At 33.8% G+C, this 18,672-nt stretch overlaps 1 protein-coding gene across 1 annotated transcript in view; it reads left to right on the top strand.

The window, feature by feature from the left end:
- The window catches only part of CNTN5 (contactin 5), a 671,487-nt gene that overhangs the window by 309,561 nt on the left and 343,254 nt on the right, over positions 1-18,672 (top strand). The window contains exons 7-8 of the mRNA XM_010848232.1: positions 12,905-13,086; positions 16,783-16,919. Of these exons, the coding sequence (XP_010846534.1) occupies positions 12,905-13,086; positions 16,783-16,919 (319 nt within the window). The remainder of the gene's footprint in view (positions 1-12,904; positions 13,087-16,782; positions 16,920-18,672) is intronic.

The following is an 18,672-nucleotide window of genomic DNA, read 5'->3' as shown; positions in this document are numbered from 1 at the left end:
AATTGTGCAGTAGTTTGAGCATTCTTTGGCATTGCCTTTCTTTGGGATTGGAATGAAAACTGACCTTTTCCAGTCCTGTGGCCACTGCTGAGTTTTCTAAATTTGCTGGCATATTGAGTGCAGCACTTTCACAACGTCATCTTTCAGGATTTGGAATAGCTCAACTGGAATTCCATCACCTCCACTAGCTTTGTTCGTAGTGATGCTTTCTAAGGCCCACTTGACTTCACATTCCAGGATGTCTGGCTCCAGATGAGTGATCACACCATCGTGATTATCTGGGTCGTGAAGATCTTTTTTATACATTTCTTCTGTGTATTCTTGCCATCTCTTCTTAATATCTTCTGCTTCTGTTAGGTCCATACCATTTCTGTCCTTTATCGAGCCCATCTTTGCATGAAATGTTCCTTTGGTATCTCTGATTTTCTTGAAGAGATCTCTAGTCTTTCCCATTCTGTTGTTTTCCTCTGTTTCTTTGCATTGATCACTGAAGAAGGCTTTCTTATCTCTTCTTGCTATTCTTTGGAACTCTGCATTCAATGTTTATAGCTTTCCTTTTCTCCTTTGCTTTTCGCTTCTCTTCTTTTCAGTAATCCAAGTCTATGTCCCAACCAGTAACGCTGAAGAAGATGAAGTTGAATGGTTCTATGAAGACCTACAAGACCTTTTAGAACTAACACCCCAAAAAGATGTCCTTTTCATTATAGGGAACTGGAATGCAAAAGTAGGAAGTCAAAAAACACCTGGAGTAACAGGCAAATTTGGCCTTGGAATACAGAATGAAGCAGGGCAAAGGCTAATAGAGTTTTGCCAAGAAAATGCACTGGTCATAACAAACACCCTCTTCCAAAAACATAAGAGAAGTCTCTATACATGGACATCACTAGATGGTCAACACCAAAATCAGATTGATTATATTCTTTGCATCCAAAGATGAAGAAGCTCTATACAGTCAGCAAAAACAAGACCAGGAGCTGACTGTGGCTCAGACCATGAACTCCTTATTGCCAAATTCAGACTTAAATTGAAGAAATTAGGGAAAACCACTAGGCCATTCAGGTATGACCTAAATCAAATCCGTTATAATTATACAGTGGAAGTGAGAAATAGATTTAAGGGCCTAGATCTAATAGAGTGCCTGATGACCTATGGAATGAGGTTCGTGACATTGTACAGGAGACAGGGATCAAGACCATCCCCATGGAAAAGAAATGCAAAAAAGCAAAATGGCTGTCTGGGGAGGCCTTACAAATAGCTGTGAAAAGAAGAGAAGTGAAAAGCAAAGGAGAAAAGGAAAGATATAAACATCTGAATGCAGAGTTCCAAAGAGTAGCAAGAAGAGATAAGAAAGCCTAGAAGATACGGGTAGGTATAAAAAAATTTGAAGATTATGATCAACAGTTACCAAATTATTGAAAAGTATAACTCTACTGATCCTCTACGTTCAATGAAATATAAGAAGTGTATGAAACGAGTCGCCAGTCCGGGTTTGATGAACGATACTGGATGCTTGGGCCTCGTGCACTGGGACCACTCAGAGGGATGGTACGGGGAGGGAGGAGGGAAGAGGGAGGAGGGTTCGGGATGGGGAACATGTGTATGTCTGTGGTGGATTCATATTGATATATGGCAAAACCAATACAATATTGTAAAGTTAAAAAATAAAATAAAAAAAAAGAAATACAAGAAGTATAAGACACACAATAATCTAATTAATTACTAAAAAAAATGATAAAAGAAAAGAAATTTAAAAGTCTGCATAGAATTACTTGCCTATGTCTGCATAGGCAAAAAGTCTGCATAGAATATTTGTTGAAAATATTCTTCAAGCATGAAAGCAAAATAAAAACATTATCAAGTAAAACAGCAAAACAAACAAAAACAGAAATCCTCAATAATTTGTTGTAATAGATCGCATTATAAGAAATGGTAAAGAACATATTTTAGGGTGAAGGAGCACTAATAATATTTCAAAACTTCAATCTCCACAAAGGAATAAAAGGCTAGATATCATTTTTTTCCTTTTTAAGCAGGTATAAGTATAAAACATATTTGGTCTATTTCATTTCTAAAATTATTAATATCTACCTTTTTCTTTAAGGTAGAAATAATAGTAATGTGGTAGAGAGTTTATAAAGTATGTATAAATAATATATATTTTCAAAATAACACAAAGGGTGGGAAGGTAGACAAGTGAGCATAATACTGTCAGATACATATTCCAAGCTTTAGAACAAACACATGTACACAAAAGAAACATAGGGCTATAGCTAATAAATTAATAGAAGGCTTTAATGAAATACTAAAAAAACTAAGTAATTAATGGAAAACAAGGTAAGGGAAAAGGGCCAAAAAAAAGAACACAAAACTGATGAAATAGAAAAAAAAAAAAAAAAAAACTAGACTTAAAATCCAACCATAGATAATTGTATTAAATGTAAATTTACTGAATCACACCATTGGTGGACATATTCAGACTGGATGGAAAAGCAAGACCCTAAAGAATCCCACTTTAAATGTGTATGATATATATCTGTATACTTATCTTTCAATAATATATATGTTGAAGTCCAGAGGACAAAAGAGATATGTTTATTAATCATAAGAAAATTAAGGCTACTATCTTAACATCAGGTAAAGTATACTTCAGCACAATGAATGTTACCTAATATGAAGATGGGCACGTCATAGTATTAAAAAGATTAATTTCTCAAGGCATTAGAAATCTAAAATGTATATGTACCTAGTAACAAAGCTTTAAAATATATAAAGCTAAATTTGATAGTAATTGAAGAGATTGACAATATCAGAATTATAGTTGGAAATTAACACTCTTCTCAATTAGCCTATCAATCACAAAGACAGGACAGAAAATCAGTAAAGTTAACAGGCATCTCTAGTAATTTATCAATTACAAGAATAAAAAGACAGAAAATCAGTAAAGAACAAGAGACTTGAACACAATTATTAACCAACTTGACATAATTTATATTTAAAGAACACTACAGCTATCAACTATAGAATATACTTTTAAAAAGCCTACTCATGGAACATTCACAAAGATTAGCCATATGATAGACCATAAAACAAGTAGCTCTGCTTATCACAGAACCAAAAATTTAGACAGTATATTCTTTAATTGAAACAACATTTTCAATGATACTTGAAAGGTCACCAAATATTTGGAAATTCAAAAAACATAACTAAATAACCAAATTATCAAAGAAAAATCACAGAGAAATTAGAATTTTTTTGAATAATAATGAAAACATATGTGCTATAGTTAGTGTAGTGCTTAAATGTAAATTCATATATATTTTTAAAAAGGGAAAATTTTTAAATCAATGATATAAACTTTCACCTTAAACAAATTAGAAAAGTAAAATAATTTAAAGTCTAAGTTAATAGAAGGAAAGAAAGATTTAATAGCAGAATTCAATCATATTGAATATGAATAGACTGGGGAAAAACGAAATACAAAGCTGACTTTTAGAAAATGTCAATATAATTGGTAAACATTAAAAAGAAGAGATAAAATTCAAATATCAATATCAAGCAGGAAAAGGAAATATCACTACATCTCTGTTCCAAAACATTAAATGACAGGATGGGAATGCTTAGCATTTAATTTTACAACTAAACTAAATAAACTTCTTAAAAGACATAATTTGAGTATTTGGCACAGGGGAACTATGAATTATTGCTTATTAATGAAATTGAATTTGTATTTAAAAATCTCCCCACTACAGAAAGTTTGAATAGTATAGCTTCAGCTTCACTGATGAATTTTGTCAGGCACGTAAGGAAGAAATGATACACCTGATCAAGGGGGATTTACCTCAGGTATACAGAGTTGGTTTAACTATTAAAAAGTAATTAATATAATTTGTCACATGAATGAAATAATAAAGACTCTTACATTCCTCTTGGTTAATGCATAAAAAGCATATGACATAATTCAACATACTTAACAAAACTTTCAACAATTTAGGACTAGAGGAAAATTTTCTCAGCCAAAGAGTATCTACAAAAAAAAAAAAAGAAGAAAAAAAAGAAAAAAAAAAAACAATATTCAATGTGATACTAAATGGTGAAAACTAGTGTGTCTCCTTTCTTTTTTCTCTAATCACTTAAGTTCAACCTTTAATGGGGATCCTACATAGTAAAATAAGGCATAAAAAGAAATAAAATACCTTAGAGACAGGAAAGGAAGAATTAAAACTGTCTCTGCAGATGCAGTAAGGGCTTCCCTGTGGCTCAGACAGTAAAGAATCTGCAATGTAGGAGACCTAGGTTCAATCTCTGGGTAGGGAAGATCCTCTGGAGAAGGGAATGACAACCAACTCCAATATTCTTGCCTGGAAAATTCCATGGACAGAGGAGACTGGTGGGTTCCAATCCATGGGGTCACAAAGAGTCAGACATGTCTGAGGAACTAACACATCCATACCCTGCAGATGCAATAGGTATATATGTGTACTATGTTGAAAATCTACCAAAAAATACTAAAATTAGTATTTACAGATGAATCATACAAAATATTCAAAAGGTATGTACACTGAAAAATCAATAGAATTGCTGAAGAAAAATGAAAGAATGTCTAAATAACTGAGGAGATACACTGAGCTTATTGATTGCAAGAGGCTTCCCAAGTGGCTCAGTGGAAAAGAATCTGTCTGCCCATGCAGAAGACAGGAGATGCAGGTGCCATCACTGCATTGGGAAGATCCCCTGGAGAAGGAAATGGCAACCCATTCTAGTATTATTCTTGCCTGGAGAATTCCACAGACGGAGGAGGCTGGCAGGCTACAGTCTACATGGTTGCAAAGAGTCAGACATGGCTGAGCACACACAGACACATATTGATTACAAGACTAAGCAGTATTCAGATGTCAATTCTCACCAAATTCACACATTAATTTGACAAAATCCAGTTAAAATTCCAGGAAACTTCAATTAGCAAATTATTCTTAAAATGTGCATTAAAATTAGAACACAGAATAGCCAATACAATTGGTAGAAAAAGACTGAACATATAACACTTAACACATTTGATTTCAAATTTTTCTCTAAAAGTGGTAATAACCATAAAAGTGAGGAACTGGCTTAAACCAGGCTTACAAATTAATGGAACAGAAGAGTGTCCATAAACAGATCCACACAAATAAGATTATTTTGTCATAAAAAATGCCAAGTAATTTAATGGAGAAAGAGTACTATCTTAAACAAATAGTGCTACAACATGTGGATATTCATGTTGAATAAAATTTAAAAGCTTGACAATGCTAAGCATTTTGCAAGGATGTAAAACAGCTGGACATTTTATACATTGCTGGTAGAAGTATAAATTATATAATTATTAAGGCAAATAGTCTGGCCATTTTCATACAGTTTTATTATTATATAGTATAGAAATTCTACCCCTAGTTACTAACCAAAGAGACATAAAATTGTGTCCACAAAAAACTTACACATGAATGTACAAACTGTTTTTATTCATAATCACTTAAAACTGCAAGTAACCCAAATGTCCAATAGTCAACAGGTAACTGGATAAACAAATTGTAGCTTATCCATATATTAAAAGTGGTCAACAGTTAAAAGAAAATGGACAATTGATACACATAGAAACATAGATTGATCTCTCAAATCTTATTTTGAGAGAAAAAAGCCAGCCAGAAAGGGTACAGTTGGTAAAGATGCCACCTGCCAATGAAGAAGACCTGGGTTTGATCCGTGGGTTGGAAAGATCCCATGGAGGAGAAAATGACAATCCACTCCAGTATTCTTGCCTGGAAAATCCCATGGACAGAGGAGCCTGGTGGGCTACAGTCCATGGGGTCACAGAGAGTCAAACATAACTGAGAAACTGAGTGTGCAGAGCACAGGAAGAGTATGGAAATGGTATAGACTATATGATTCAATTTACATTAGTTTTAAAAAGACAGAAGTTATCTTAAAATATGAATGTGAGATTATTGATCACCTGGGACAGGGGTGAGGGTAATTGGGAAGGAGGTGCCTAAGGAAACTTGTAAGAGTGAAAGTAATGTCTGTATCATGATTAATCTAATCGAAGCAATAGTTGAATAGACATATACATTTGGCAAGGCTCTTCAAACTGTATACTTCAATGGATTCACTTCATCTTTGGTAAATTACATCTTTAAAAACGTTTATTTGTAAATGTCACTATAAGAATAGTGTACATTACTCTTTATGGATATGTGCAAGAATTTCTCTGGGGATTGTAATTCTACTCCATTCAATTTCTTGAGTGATCTTCCAGACCATACAATGTATAATAACCATTTTCACTTGTAAGTTGATTCCAGTAGCTTTCCAAAGTAGCTGCACTAATATAAAACCTCACCATGTGTGTTAGACTTCTTACTGATTGGCATCCATGTGTACAACTATCAGGTTATTCAAAGTACTACATTTTACAAATATGTTAGGCATGAAATGGAATTTATTATAATCTAAATTTGAATTTCCCTGATTATTAATGAGATTGAATATGCTGTCATATGTTTTGTGATAATTTCTATTTTTTCTCTTGTCTCTTTATCATTTTTATGAGTTGTTTTCTTGTACACTTGAGTTCTTTATTCAATCTCTTAGGCTGTGTCAGTTATTTGTGTGGCAAATAATTCTTCCCTGGTTGTGTTCTTTAATTTTTTAACTTTTTTGGCAGCATGTGAGATCTTAGTTGCCTGATCAGGGGTCGAACCCCTGCTCTTTGCATTGGAAACACAGAGTCTTAACCGCTGGACCACCAGGAAAGTCCTCATGTTCTTTTGATGAAAAGAAATTGTTCTTATTCATGCAGTCAAATGTATAAGTATTTTATGGGCAGCAATGCTTTATATAGTGTTAAAAAAGTTAATTCTTCCTTACAACAAAGACATGAAAACATTTTATATATACATAAAATATACATTTTTCTGCAAGAGTTACCATTGACAGTAACATCTATCAAGCAGAGCCAGGAAAAGTGAAAATGGAAGATCATGTAGAAAACTGGTTCCTAGATCATATTTGGTACATCTTTCTTTCCTTATTCCATTGGCCAGAGCTCAATTCATGCCCCTATCTAAGGGAAGATGGAAAAATGAGGTAATTACATGTCCAGAAAGAAGGAAAATGTGTTTTTTTGAACACCTAGCCAATCTATTCTTCTGAGGAATATTTCAGTTCTTTCTTCACATTGAATGTACTCAATCTCATCTATCCTCTGCATACTCTCAAGTCCAAAATTTCCAGATCTCCATCAGGTCTAGATACGAATCATCTTGATTCTGTAACTTATGTACTTAAAATATAAGTTAATTATTCACAGGAGAAATATTCTACTGGGAAAAAAGTAGTCTCAAACTAATCACTGCTCCATCACAAGTATGAAATTCTCCTGTAAGGTCATTGATTGCACAGCCTGTCTCTTTTTTGTGTGATTGTATGGAGGAGGGTTTGGCTGTGGAAGAATGGGAGAGTTCATGATTAGACACTGATATGACTCTTGGTAAGAAATTATCTTGTCTATCTTCCAGGGTACCTTGGCTTCACTGTCTGACATTTTTCTTGTTTGTTTTATTTCATGGATGCAATTGAAATGTGTCTTGAGGAGTGTTCCCTATTTGGGGCCTGTACAGATTTTGTAGCCCAAACTCTTGCATCTACCTTTGAAAGCTTAAAATGTGTTTTAAGGCTCAAATGCTCAAAGTTTTGCAATTGTTTTAAATTCAGACTCTTGATTTATTTGACAATGTACTCATTGGAAAGTCTAATTTACTTCTGACTTGTTTGCTTCCACTTAATTCAATGTACTAATAACTTCAATTTTTTCAATGAATTACACAATTAATAAAAACTCTCTAAAAGCTAATTTTAAAGTCTTATCCAAAATAAAGCATACCTTTTTTCTCAATGGACATATAACTTTCACAATAATTCATTCTATATTTTAAATTAATTCTATATTAAACAAGTTACAAAAAACCAAAACTGTACAGGTCACTGTCTCTGTGTGTCAGAACATAAGGCATGTGGTTACCTTTGATACCAGAGGAAAAAGCAACCATACTTTTATTATTAACCATAAAAAATTTACAAATAAAAAATGCTAGCTAACAAAGTTAGAGTAGAATACTATGCATGCTAATCAATAAAAAGGGATAAGGGAAATAAAAAATAGAAAGTCACAAATTAAAGCACAAAAATAATTAAAAATTCAAAATATTTTAAAGACTAATAAAATAGATAAACCTCTGACAAAGCTTATCATTATAGGTAACATTTATTGGTTATATATATACATATGTTTGGAATATATGTATCCAAGTAATTTATAAGAACTTAGCTCACTTAATGCTCAAAATCATGCTATGAGAATCATTCATTCATTTACTTCATAAACATTTAAGTACTAAATATGTGCCCAGCACTCTATGAGACAGTGTGGATATACTCCTGAACAACAGAAATAATGCCAGTGCCCTTAAAATACTTGCATTCTGAAGGAACAAATAATATTTTCATTTTAAAATGGGGAAACCAGATACCAGATTCATAGAACTTAGATTATTTTCTTTTTTTTCTTTTTCTTTTATTTTTTAACTTTACAATATTGTATTGGTTTTGCCATATATCAACAGGAATCTGCCACAGGTATACATATGTTCCCCATCCTGAACCCTCCTCCCTCCTCCCTCCCCGTACCATCCCTCTGGGTCGTCCCAGTGCACCAGCCCCAAGCATCCAGTATCGTGCATCGAACCTGGACTGGCGACTCGTTTCATATATAATATTATTCATGTTTCAATGCCATTCTCCCAAATCATCCCACCCTCTCCCTCTCCCACAGAGTCCAAAAGACTATTCTATACATCAGTGTCTCCTTTGCTGTCTCGTATACAGGGGTATTGTTACCATCTTTCTAAATTCCATATATATGCGTTAGTATATTGTATTGGTGTTTTTCTTTCTGGCTTACTTCACTCTGTATAACAGGCTCCAGTTTCATCCACCTCATTAGAACTGATTCAAATGTATTCTTTTTAATGGCTGAGTAATACTCCATTGTGTATATGTACCACTGCTTTCTTATCCATTCATCTGCTGATGGACATCTAGGTTGCTTCCATGTCCTGGCTATTATAAACAGTGCTGCGATGAACATTGGGGTACAAGTGTCTCTTTCAGTTCTGGTTTCCTTGCTGTGTATGCCCAGCAGTGGGATTGCTGGGTCATAAGGCAGTTCTATTTCCAGTTTTTTAAGGAATCTCCACACTGTTCTCCATAGTAGCTGTACTAGTTTGCATTCCCACCAACAGTGTAAGAGGGTTCCCTTTTCTCCACACCCTCTCCAGCATTTATTGCTTGTAGACTTTTGGATCGCAGCCATTCTGACTGGCATGAAATGGTACCTCATTGTGGTTTTGATTTGCATTTCTCTGATAATGAGTGATATTGAGCATCTTTTCATGTGTTTGTTAGCCATTTGTATGTCTTCTTTGGAGAAATGTCTATTTAGTTCTTTGGCCCATTTTTTGATTGGGTCATTTATTTTTCTGGAGTTGAGCTGTAGGAGTTGCTTGTATATTATTATTATTATTATTTTACTTTACAATATTGTATTGGTTTTGCTATATATCAACATGCATCTGCCATGGGTGTACACGTGTTCCCCATCCTGAACCCCCCTCCCACCTCCCTCCCCATACCATCCCTCTGGGTCATCCCAGTGCACCAGCCCCAAGCTTCCTGTATACTGAATTGAACCTGGACTAGTGATTTGTTTCTTATATTAGATTACTTTCTGAAGGTCACATAACATCCATGTGTTTGAATTTTATTTGAATGTAAATTGTATTCCCAGGTAGACCATGTTCCTAACCAACGTGCAGTGTTAAAAGGAGAGGAAGTTGAGAAAGCATATAGTCATACCATTAAAGTTGTAAAGAAGATACAAATATAATCATCAAGTTTTGCAAACATTTTTTTTTTTTGCCTCCTTGTTCTGTGCCAAGTACTTTAACTTATCAAATGTTTATAACTACCCTCTGAAGTAGGGACTATTATTTCTGAAATAAGAACTATTATTTCTACCATATTTTACATTTGGGGCAACTGGAAAAACAAAACAAGATGTTAAAAAATGATGAGATGATTTTTTTAAAAACCATGATTTTTTAAAAATTATTTTTAAGCATTTGGATCTTTATCCATCTGGACTATATTCATGGTTTTGTTGTGAGATGGGAAATGCAACTCAGAAAAGATGTAGTTGCTCAGTTACTTTTGTTCTGGGAAGTTTGACTGTGGAAAACACATTTAACTTATACTACAATGTGTGACCACTTATAATAGAAGAGTTTTTTAAACTTTTAAACAATTAGTATTTATATAAATCATTGCTAAAATATTGAAATCATGGGTGAAATACTTTGATTTTCTAGGCAAACATGAATTGCCAAAGTAAACACAAACAGAAATTTAAATACAAAGAATTAAAGAAAACAGAAGAAATTGAAATGCTTTCAAAAACTAACTCCACTTATGATGGGGATGACTTTATTTTTATCAGTCTGATCAGTTTCTTAAGGAACATACAATTTCTCTACTATTGAAGCTATCACAATAGGAGATGCAAATACTCTGGCATGTTTACCAAGCTACTATCCATCACTATGACTCAAATTTTGTCAATGCTAGCTTATAAATAAAGCAACTACCAACTCACTAACGAGTATGTGCACATGTAAACCAGCAAACCTAATGAGTACAGACAATCTCACCTTTGAATATAGATGCAGAAATATTAAAAAATATAACAAATCAATTCTTGTACATATTAAAAGAACAATGTGTTAGGTCAACATAAGGGTTATTTGAAAATGCAATATTCAGTTTTCCTAGATATTGATATATGTACCTAAACAAAGAAGCACAACTTTTCAACTCTAATACAGCAATTTCAATCCTATCTTATACTTAAGAAACAAGTAAGAAAGATGTTAAGAAATAAACACTGTGTTTAATGTGGCATTGTTTCTAAAATTTAACACCACTACTACTCCTGTCAGGAAAATTAGTGAAAAAATATCCTACATTTTTCAATTATAAAATGTTACAAGAGTCCAAGTAATATATACAAATCACTTTGATGTCTAAAAGAAAAATATCCCAGAAGACTACACAAATAAGGAGACTTTACTGTAGAGGAGGCATTTAGAATGGCTCTCAAAAGATTAGTAGGACTTTAACAGATATGATTGGAAACACACAAAGATGTGTTTCTGGGTCAGGAGATGTGGAAGGAAATAGTGAGAAATAGAACTGAAAAAGCAGACTGAGTCCAGAGCATAAAGTACATTAAATATAGATAATAATAAATAACTCAGTGGAACAGAACTGTGAAGACTGAAACAGATTTAAGCATGTGAGAACCAATTATATAGCAAAGGTAAAATTCCAAAAATTGTTGGAAAAGGAGTTTTAGTGATCCTAAAATAATTAGTTGTGTTTCCCATCTCACACCAAAACCATGAATATAGTCCAGATGGATTAAAGATCCAAATGCTTAAAAATAATTTTTAAAAAAGCTACCAGAAAGACTGAAGGAAATATGGATACATGGATTTACAGATAATTTTTAAACAAACAAAAATTCTGAAGTCATGAAAAAACCTACAGATGCTTGTTTCTCCCAAAAGTATTTGTAAAATTTATCACAGATGCCATCATAAACTATCAGTATACCGAGAAAGAACTTTTCTGGTAAACAAACTCATAATGGCCCTGATACACAAAGAATCCTAAGAAATTAAATGCTGCAAACAGGCAAACAGAAAATTGAAAGAAATAGTTGAAAAATAACATAATTCACAGTGAAGCAGATTCAAATAGCAGATTCATAGTATAATTATGAAAAGATGTTCAACTTTCTTACAGTTCAGAGAAATTGTAACAAAATGTCATTTTTTACCTATCAATACTGATAAAAATTTAACAGATTGATCACATAATGTGGTGGCAAGGATATGGGAAAACAGTCTCATGTATTACTGATGGATGTGGAAAATGCTACTATATTACTCAAAACAATCTGGCAGCACTTATTAAAATGAAAAATGGGCATGCCCTTATGTCTGTCAGTTCCACTTTTGAGAATGTCTGCAGTAGAAAATAAAAAGCAATGGCATATGATATATATGTACAAAGTTACATTTAGCAATGTTATTCCTTAGTAGCAAAAAAAAAAAAAAAAGGAAAACTTTGGGGGCTACACTGAATGTCTAACTATAGAGAATGTTTGATTAAAATTCTGATGCATCTACACAAGGGAATAATATATAGCTGTTAACCAGAATAAGTCAGCAGTTGATCTTGATTTGATTTTTATTATTAAAAAAATTGTTATATGTGCTTATATATGCATCATAGAGACAAGGCAGGAAATTGCTTGCTAACTTTCTTTCTTTCTGCAGAAGATATTTGAAGGAGTTGGAACAATAATGAGTTCTTAATTCATTTAGCTCATGACTCTTGTTCAACTTCTTATGATAAGCGTATGTTACTTTTGTAAATTTCTCCAAATTACTTTCACCATTTAAACAATTTTACACAGTTTTTAAAAAATAAAGTATAGCATATATATGTGTAAAATATAACCTTTGAATTGCTTTTCTGAAATACAAAAGAAATGGAAACTCTCTTTCCTTGTAATCTAACTTACAAGCAGACAATCCACATGGAAACTGAAGTATATCAACCATCACATGGTTCTTAATTGTGATTATACTTTATTGCACTCAGCCTATTAAGTGCTTAAACTACCAGATAACAGAATCTATGTTCCTAATAGTGGAAAGTGTATTAATGGCATTTTTGCTCCTTATTGTAGCCCAGTTCCAACAATCACATGGATGAAGATTAATGGTTATATTCCTAGTAAGTCACGTCTGCGTAAATCTCAGGCAGTACTGGAAATACCCAACGTGCAGCTGGACGATGCAGGCATATATGAGTGCAGAGCGGAAAACTCACGTGGAAAAAATTCCTTTCGTGGACAGTTGCAAGTATACAGTAAGTGTTCTCAGCAAAGTTTGATGCCCTGGTCACAAGAGTGAAACTGAAAATGCAATTTGAGCTAAACATTGTTAGATACATATACCATGCTTCTTTTGTATGGTAAATCATTGAGTAAAATTACCCTACACATAGAAACGCTTTAAATTAAAAATAATGAGGAACTGGCAGGTTCTTTTTATAGCATAGGTAATTGCTAACCTTAAAAATATTTTCCCAGCACTAAAGCTGTCATCTGATGTTGCAAATCTTGTAATATTTATTAACTTATTCTTGCCCTTGGCCTGAATCAAGAGTCACAATTTATTGCCATGAACCAAATCCTACCAGCTCTTTTTTTTTTTTTTTTGTAAATTAAAACTTTCTGAAACACAGTGATACCCATTTGTTTGCATAATGCCTGCATCAGCTTTTAGCACTGCTAAGGCAGAATTAAGCTGTTGAGAGACAGATCAACTGACTTGCAAAGTGTCAAATATGTTCTACCTCATCTTTTACACAAAAACTTTGCTGGCCCTACACTAAATTATTGCATCTGTATGATAAATAACCTTCATGGCTTACAAATGTTTATATTTTCCAAAAATTTCAGAGACAACCAGGTTGTGTGTAAGAATTGGGAAAATCTACTTCCAAAATATATACAATCTCATCTTCTATAAATAGCAAATTATACTTTTCATATTTTCTTTTATAATGCATATTGTATATAAAAGGTAAGTGATACTATTTTTATTGAGGACATTAAAACTTAGGGAAACTGTAACACAGAGCACTGATACAAGAAAATACAGATCCTTACAATGTGAACTTAAACAAATTGCATATGAAGCTGAATCTGCTTCATATGAATCTGCTTCAAACTATAACTGTCACTGTGTTCAAGATCAGTTCATCTGAAATCCTTCACAGGGGAATGCTGCAAAATATTTTGAAATATTAAAATATTACTTCAACCTGTTTTACTTTTATTATATGTTTAAAAAAAACTCCTTTAAAATTCAGCACTCCAACCAAATTTACTATGCCATGCACATTTTGCTCATTCACTCATTGATTCAGCTAATGTTTATTAAATGCTATACTGCACTACAAGCTAACAATAGAGATTTGAGGAAACTCTTGATTGACTGAATTAGATGAAAAGCAAACTGCACAGAGGGCAGAGCATGCTATCTGCTATGATAAAAGCCTATGGGAGCAGAGTCCATTACTTTCTACCAGAGTGATTCAAGGAAAGCATTCCAGAGAATTTGTACCTTAAAGGTTTTCCCATCCACCAGTGGCCTGGCAGCCAGCTGGATTAGGACCCAGCCCCTACCATCAGTGGGCTGGCACCAGCCCCAGAACTCCCAGGACATACACAGCTAGCTCAGGACACAGTCCCACCAACCAGTGGGTCAGTGCCAGTCCTTTGCTACCGAGCCATGCAGCCAGTCATTCTGGGACTCAGTCCCACATACTTCAAGCCACTGCATGAGGCAGGGCCTGGCAGCAAATGAGGCAGACATAAGTGAAATAGAGACTAAGAACAATAAACAAGATCAATGAAATGAAGAGCTGGTACTTTGAAATAAGTAAAACTGATAAATCTTTAGCTAGACTCATCAAGAAAAAGAGAGAAGGCCCATGTAAATAAAATCAAAGCTGAAAGAAGAGAAGTCAGCCAATACCACAGAAAGACAAAGGATCATAGGAGATTACTACAATTATATGCCAATAAAATGGACAATGTAGAAAAGAATAAATGTCTGGAAATGTACAATTTCCCAAGAAACAATCAGGAAGAAATAGAAAATATGAAAAGATCAATTACCAGTAATGAAATTAAATCAGTAATTAAATAAAATAAAACAAAAACTCCCAGCAAACAAAAGTCTACTACCAGATGGCCTCACAGGTGGTGAAGTCTACCAAAAAATTTGAAGAAAAATTAACAACCCTCCTTTTCAAACTATTCCAAAAATTTGCAGAGGAATACTTCTGAACTTATTCTACAACATCACGTCATACTAAAACCAGACAAAAATATAGCACAAAAAATTTACAGGTCAATACCACTGATGAACACAGATGGACACATCCCCAACAACAAAAAATAAAATTAGCAAATCGAATTCAACAATACATTAAAATGATCACACAATGATCTAGTGGGGCTTATCCCAAGGATGCAAGGATGTTTAATATCCACAAATTATTGTGTTATACCACTTTAACAAATCAATAAAGAAATCGTATAATCATCTCAATAGGTATGAGAAAGCTTTGGACATCTTGGAATACACACACACACACACATAAAATGGAATGATACTCAGGCTTAAAAAAAAAAAAAAAAATGAAATCCTACCATCTGTGACAACATGGGTGGACCCAGAGGGAATTATGATAAGGAAAATAAGTCAGAGAAAAACAAGCATCATATGATTTCATTTATGTGTAGAATCTGAAAAACAAAACAAATGAAAACACATAACAAAACTGGAACAGAGTAATAGATGCAGAGAACAAATAGGTGATTGCCAGAAGGGAAAGGGGTAGAGGGATGAAAGAAATAGATGAGAGAGATTAAGAGATTCAAACTTGAAAAAAATGTCAATGGCGGAAAGACACTTTAAGCTGTCATGGTTTCCCTGACAGCTCAGTTGGTAAGGAATCCGCAGGAAATGCAGGAGACCCCAGTTCAATCCCTGGGTCGGGAAGATCCACTGGAGATGGGATAGGCTACCCACTCCAGTATTCTTGGGCTTCCCTTGTGGTTCAGCTGGTGAAGAATCCCCCTGCAATGTGGGATACCTGGGTTTGATCCCTGGGTTGGGAAGATCCCCTGGAGAAGGGAAAGGCTACTCACTCCAGTATTCTAGCCTAGAGGACTCCAGACACAGTTGAATGACTTTCACTTTTGACACTTTATAAATTTCATGAATTTAGAATATTATCTTTTTTGAGAAAGAAATAGAGTATTGAAAACTTGTATATATAAATATATGTGTAAAATGCCAGTAAATATAGAACAATTTTATATCAAATGATACCTGAATTTACACATTATTTTTTGAAACAATTCAGGCTATATTAGGAAACAAAAAGCAGAATAGTTATTCAGTAAATGGGCATGTTGTATTACTTCAAATTGTGCTAATGCTACTCAATATTTGGAGGAAGAGATGCCTCTTGTTTAGAAAGATTTTTAGTTTAGAAACTTCTTTCTAAACAGATTCCCATGCTCTCCATGGGAAGAATCTACCACTTACTCTAAAGAGGGTAAAACAAGAAGACATGTATGTTCTCTCCCTTATGACTGATTCATGTTGATATATGGCATAAAACAACACAATATTATAAAGCAATTATCCTTCAATTAAAATAAATAAATTTTTTAAAAAATAAGAAAAAAGTGCCTTTTGAAGAGGAAATATTTTAAAATTCAACAACAACAAGAATAGCAAGATATGCTTCACTTAGATTAAAAAGTGTTTCAAATTATTAAAATATCATCATGGTTATATTTTCACACAGGAAATAGAGTTCTCGGTGTAATGCAGTGCCAAGTTTCTTCCAAAATCCAAGTTACATGAATTGATAAAATATTTAATGCTTATGAATTTGTTAACATTCCCTAAAAACTTTTGAGTTTTGTGAAACATTGAGAAATGAAATCACCCTTCTTTAATCCTTAAACTTTTGCAGCATATCCACACTGGGTAGAAAAACTGAATGATACTCAGTTAGACAGTGGGAGCCCTCTGCGATGGGAATGTAAGGCTACTGGAAAACCCAGACCCACCTACCGCTGGCTGAAGAATGGACTACCCCTCTTGCTTCAGGTACTGTTGGTAACCATTTACATGTTCCAGTGATATTTCAGTGGAATTTCACAAAGGACAAACTAACTTCCTTTAGTCTTATTGAAAGCCATTTCTTATTTATCCCTTATATTTAGAATGAGAAAGATAACATATAAACAAATTAATTTTTACTCTTTGAAAAATTATTGAAATATAGTTGATTTACAATGTTGTGTTAATTATTTCTGTACAGGACTGTGGTTTATCATATATATATATATATAATTGCATGTATTGTACAGTAGAACTTTGTTGCTTATCCATTCTATGTATAAAAGTTTACATCTGCTAGCCCCAACCTCCCACTATATCTGTCTCCCAACATCTGCCCCCCTGGCAAGCACTAATCTGTTCCCTATCTCTGTGATTCTGGTTCTGCTTCATAGATAGATTCATTGTGTAATATTTTAGATTTCATGTATAAGTGATATCATATGGTATTTGTCTTTTTCTGACTTACTTTGCTTAGTATGATAATCTCTAGTTGCATCGATGTTGCTGCAAATGACATTATTTTGCTGGCTGAATATTCCATTGTATATGTGTGTCATATCTTCTTTACCCATTTATCTGTTGAAGGACATTTAGGTTATTTCCATGTCTTGGCTATTGCAAATAGTGCTGTTATGAACATAGGTGTGCAAACATCTTCTTGAATTACAGTTTTGTCCAAATATATGCCCAGGAGTGGGATTGCTTGATCGTATGGTAATTGTATTTTTAGTTTTCCACTGTGGTTGCACCAACTTACATACCCACCAATTGGAGAAGAGTTCCCTTTTCTCTACATCCTCTCCAGCATTTGTTAGTTGTAGACTTTTAAATGATGGCTATTCTGACTGGTGTGAGGCTGTACCTTATTGTAGTTTTGATTTGCATTTCTCTAATAATTGGCAATTTTGAAAATCTTTTCATGTGCCTGTTGGCCATCTGTGTGTCTTCTTTGGAGAAATATAAATTTAGGTCTTCTGCCCATGTTTTGTATAGGGTTCTTTTTGTTGTTGTTGAAAAAAATAAAGTTTTCTTTAATTTTAATTGCCTCATTACTTTCTGGTAATACATTACTTCTTCAAATTTTATTCAATCCTATAAGTCCATAGGAAAATATCAGTGATTATCATTAACTCATTGCCATTTTTAGCAGACTTTTAGACATCATCTAACCTACTGCTGTCACTTTGAAGATGGTGGGATAATGAAAAAATAAACTTGCTTGCCTGAGATTGAAACCATTTACCACATATTGGGACTTGAACCTATGGGCTGGGATTCTAACCCAGCCAAAACACACAATACCTGGTTTCAGGACTGAATGAAGCTCAGGTTCTTGATGTCCCATCACAGAAAGAATTCAGTGAGAGACAAAGTGATGGGTAAGAAATGGATTTATTCAGATTCAGAGAGAAGTACACTCCACAGACAGAGTGTGGACCATCACAGAGAGCATGTGCAGTGCAAAATGTGGTGTAGTTAGCTTTTATAGGCTGGGTATTTTGTATGCTAATGAGTGTTAGGATTATTCTAACTATTTTGGGGAAAAGGAGGAGATTTCCAGGAATTGGGTCATCATGCACTCCTCGGTCTTTTGACAGTAATTCAAACTGTCATGGTGCCTCTGGATGTGTCATTAACCTTGCTGAATGAGGATGAGGGTCTAATCAAAATCAACTTGTCTACTATCTTGGATCCATTTGATTCTAATCAGTTTATCTTGTGTCCTTCAGTTCAGTTT

The sequence above is a fragment of the Bison bison genome, unplaced genomic scaffold (assembly GCF_000754665.1).
Source record: "Bison bison bison isolate TAMUID 2011002044 unplaced genomic scaffold, Bison_UMD1.0 scf7180017864262, whole genome shotgun sequence".
NCBI classification, from domain to species: Eukaryota; Metazoa; Chordata; class Mammalia; order Artiodactyla; family Bovidae; genus Bison; species Bison bison.
Note: the sequence above shows the minus strand (reverse complement) of the source record. Positions and strands in the feature narration are given on the sequence as shown.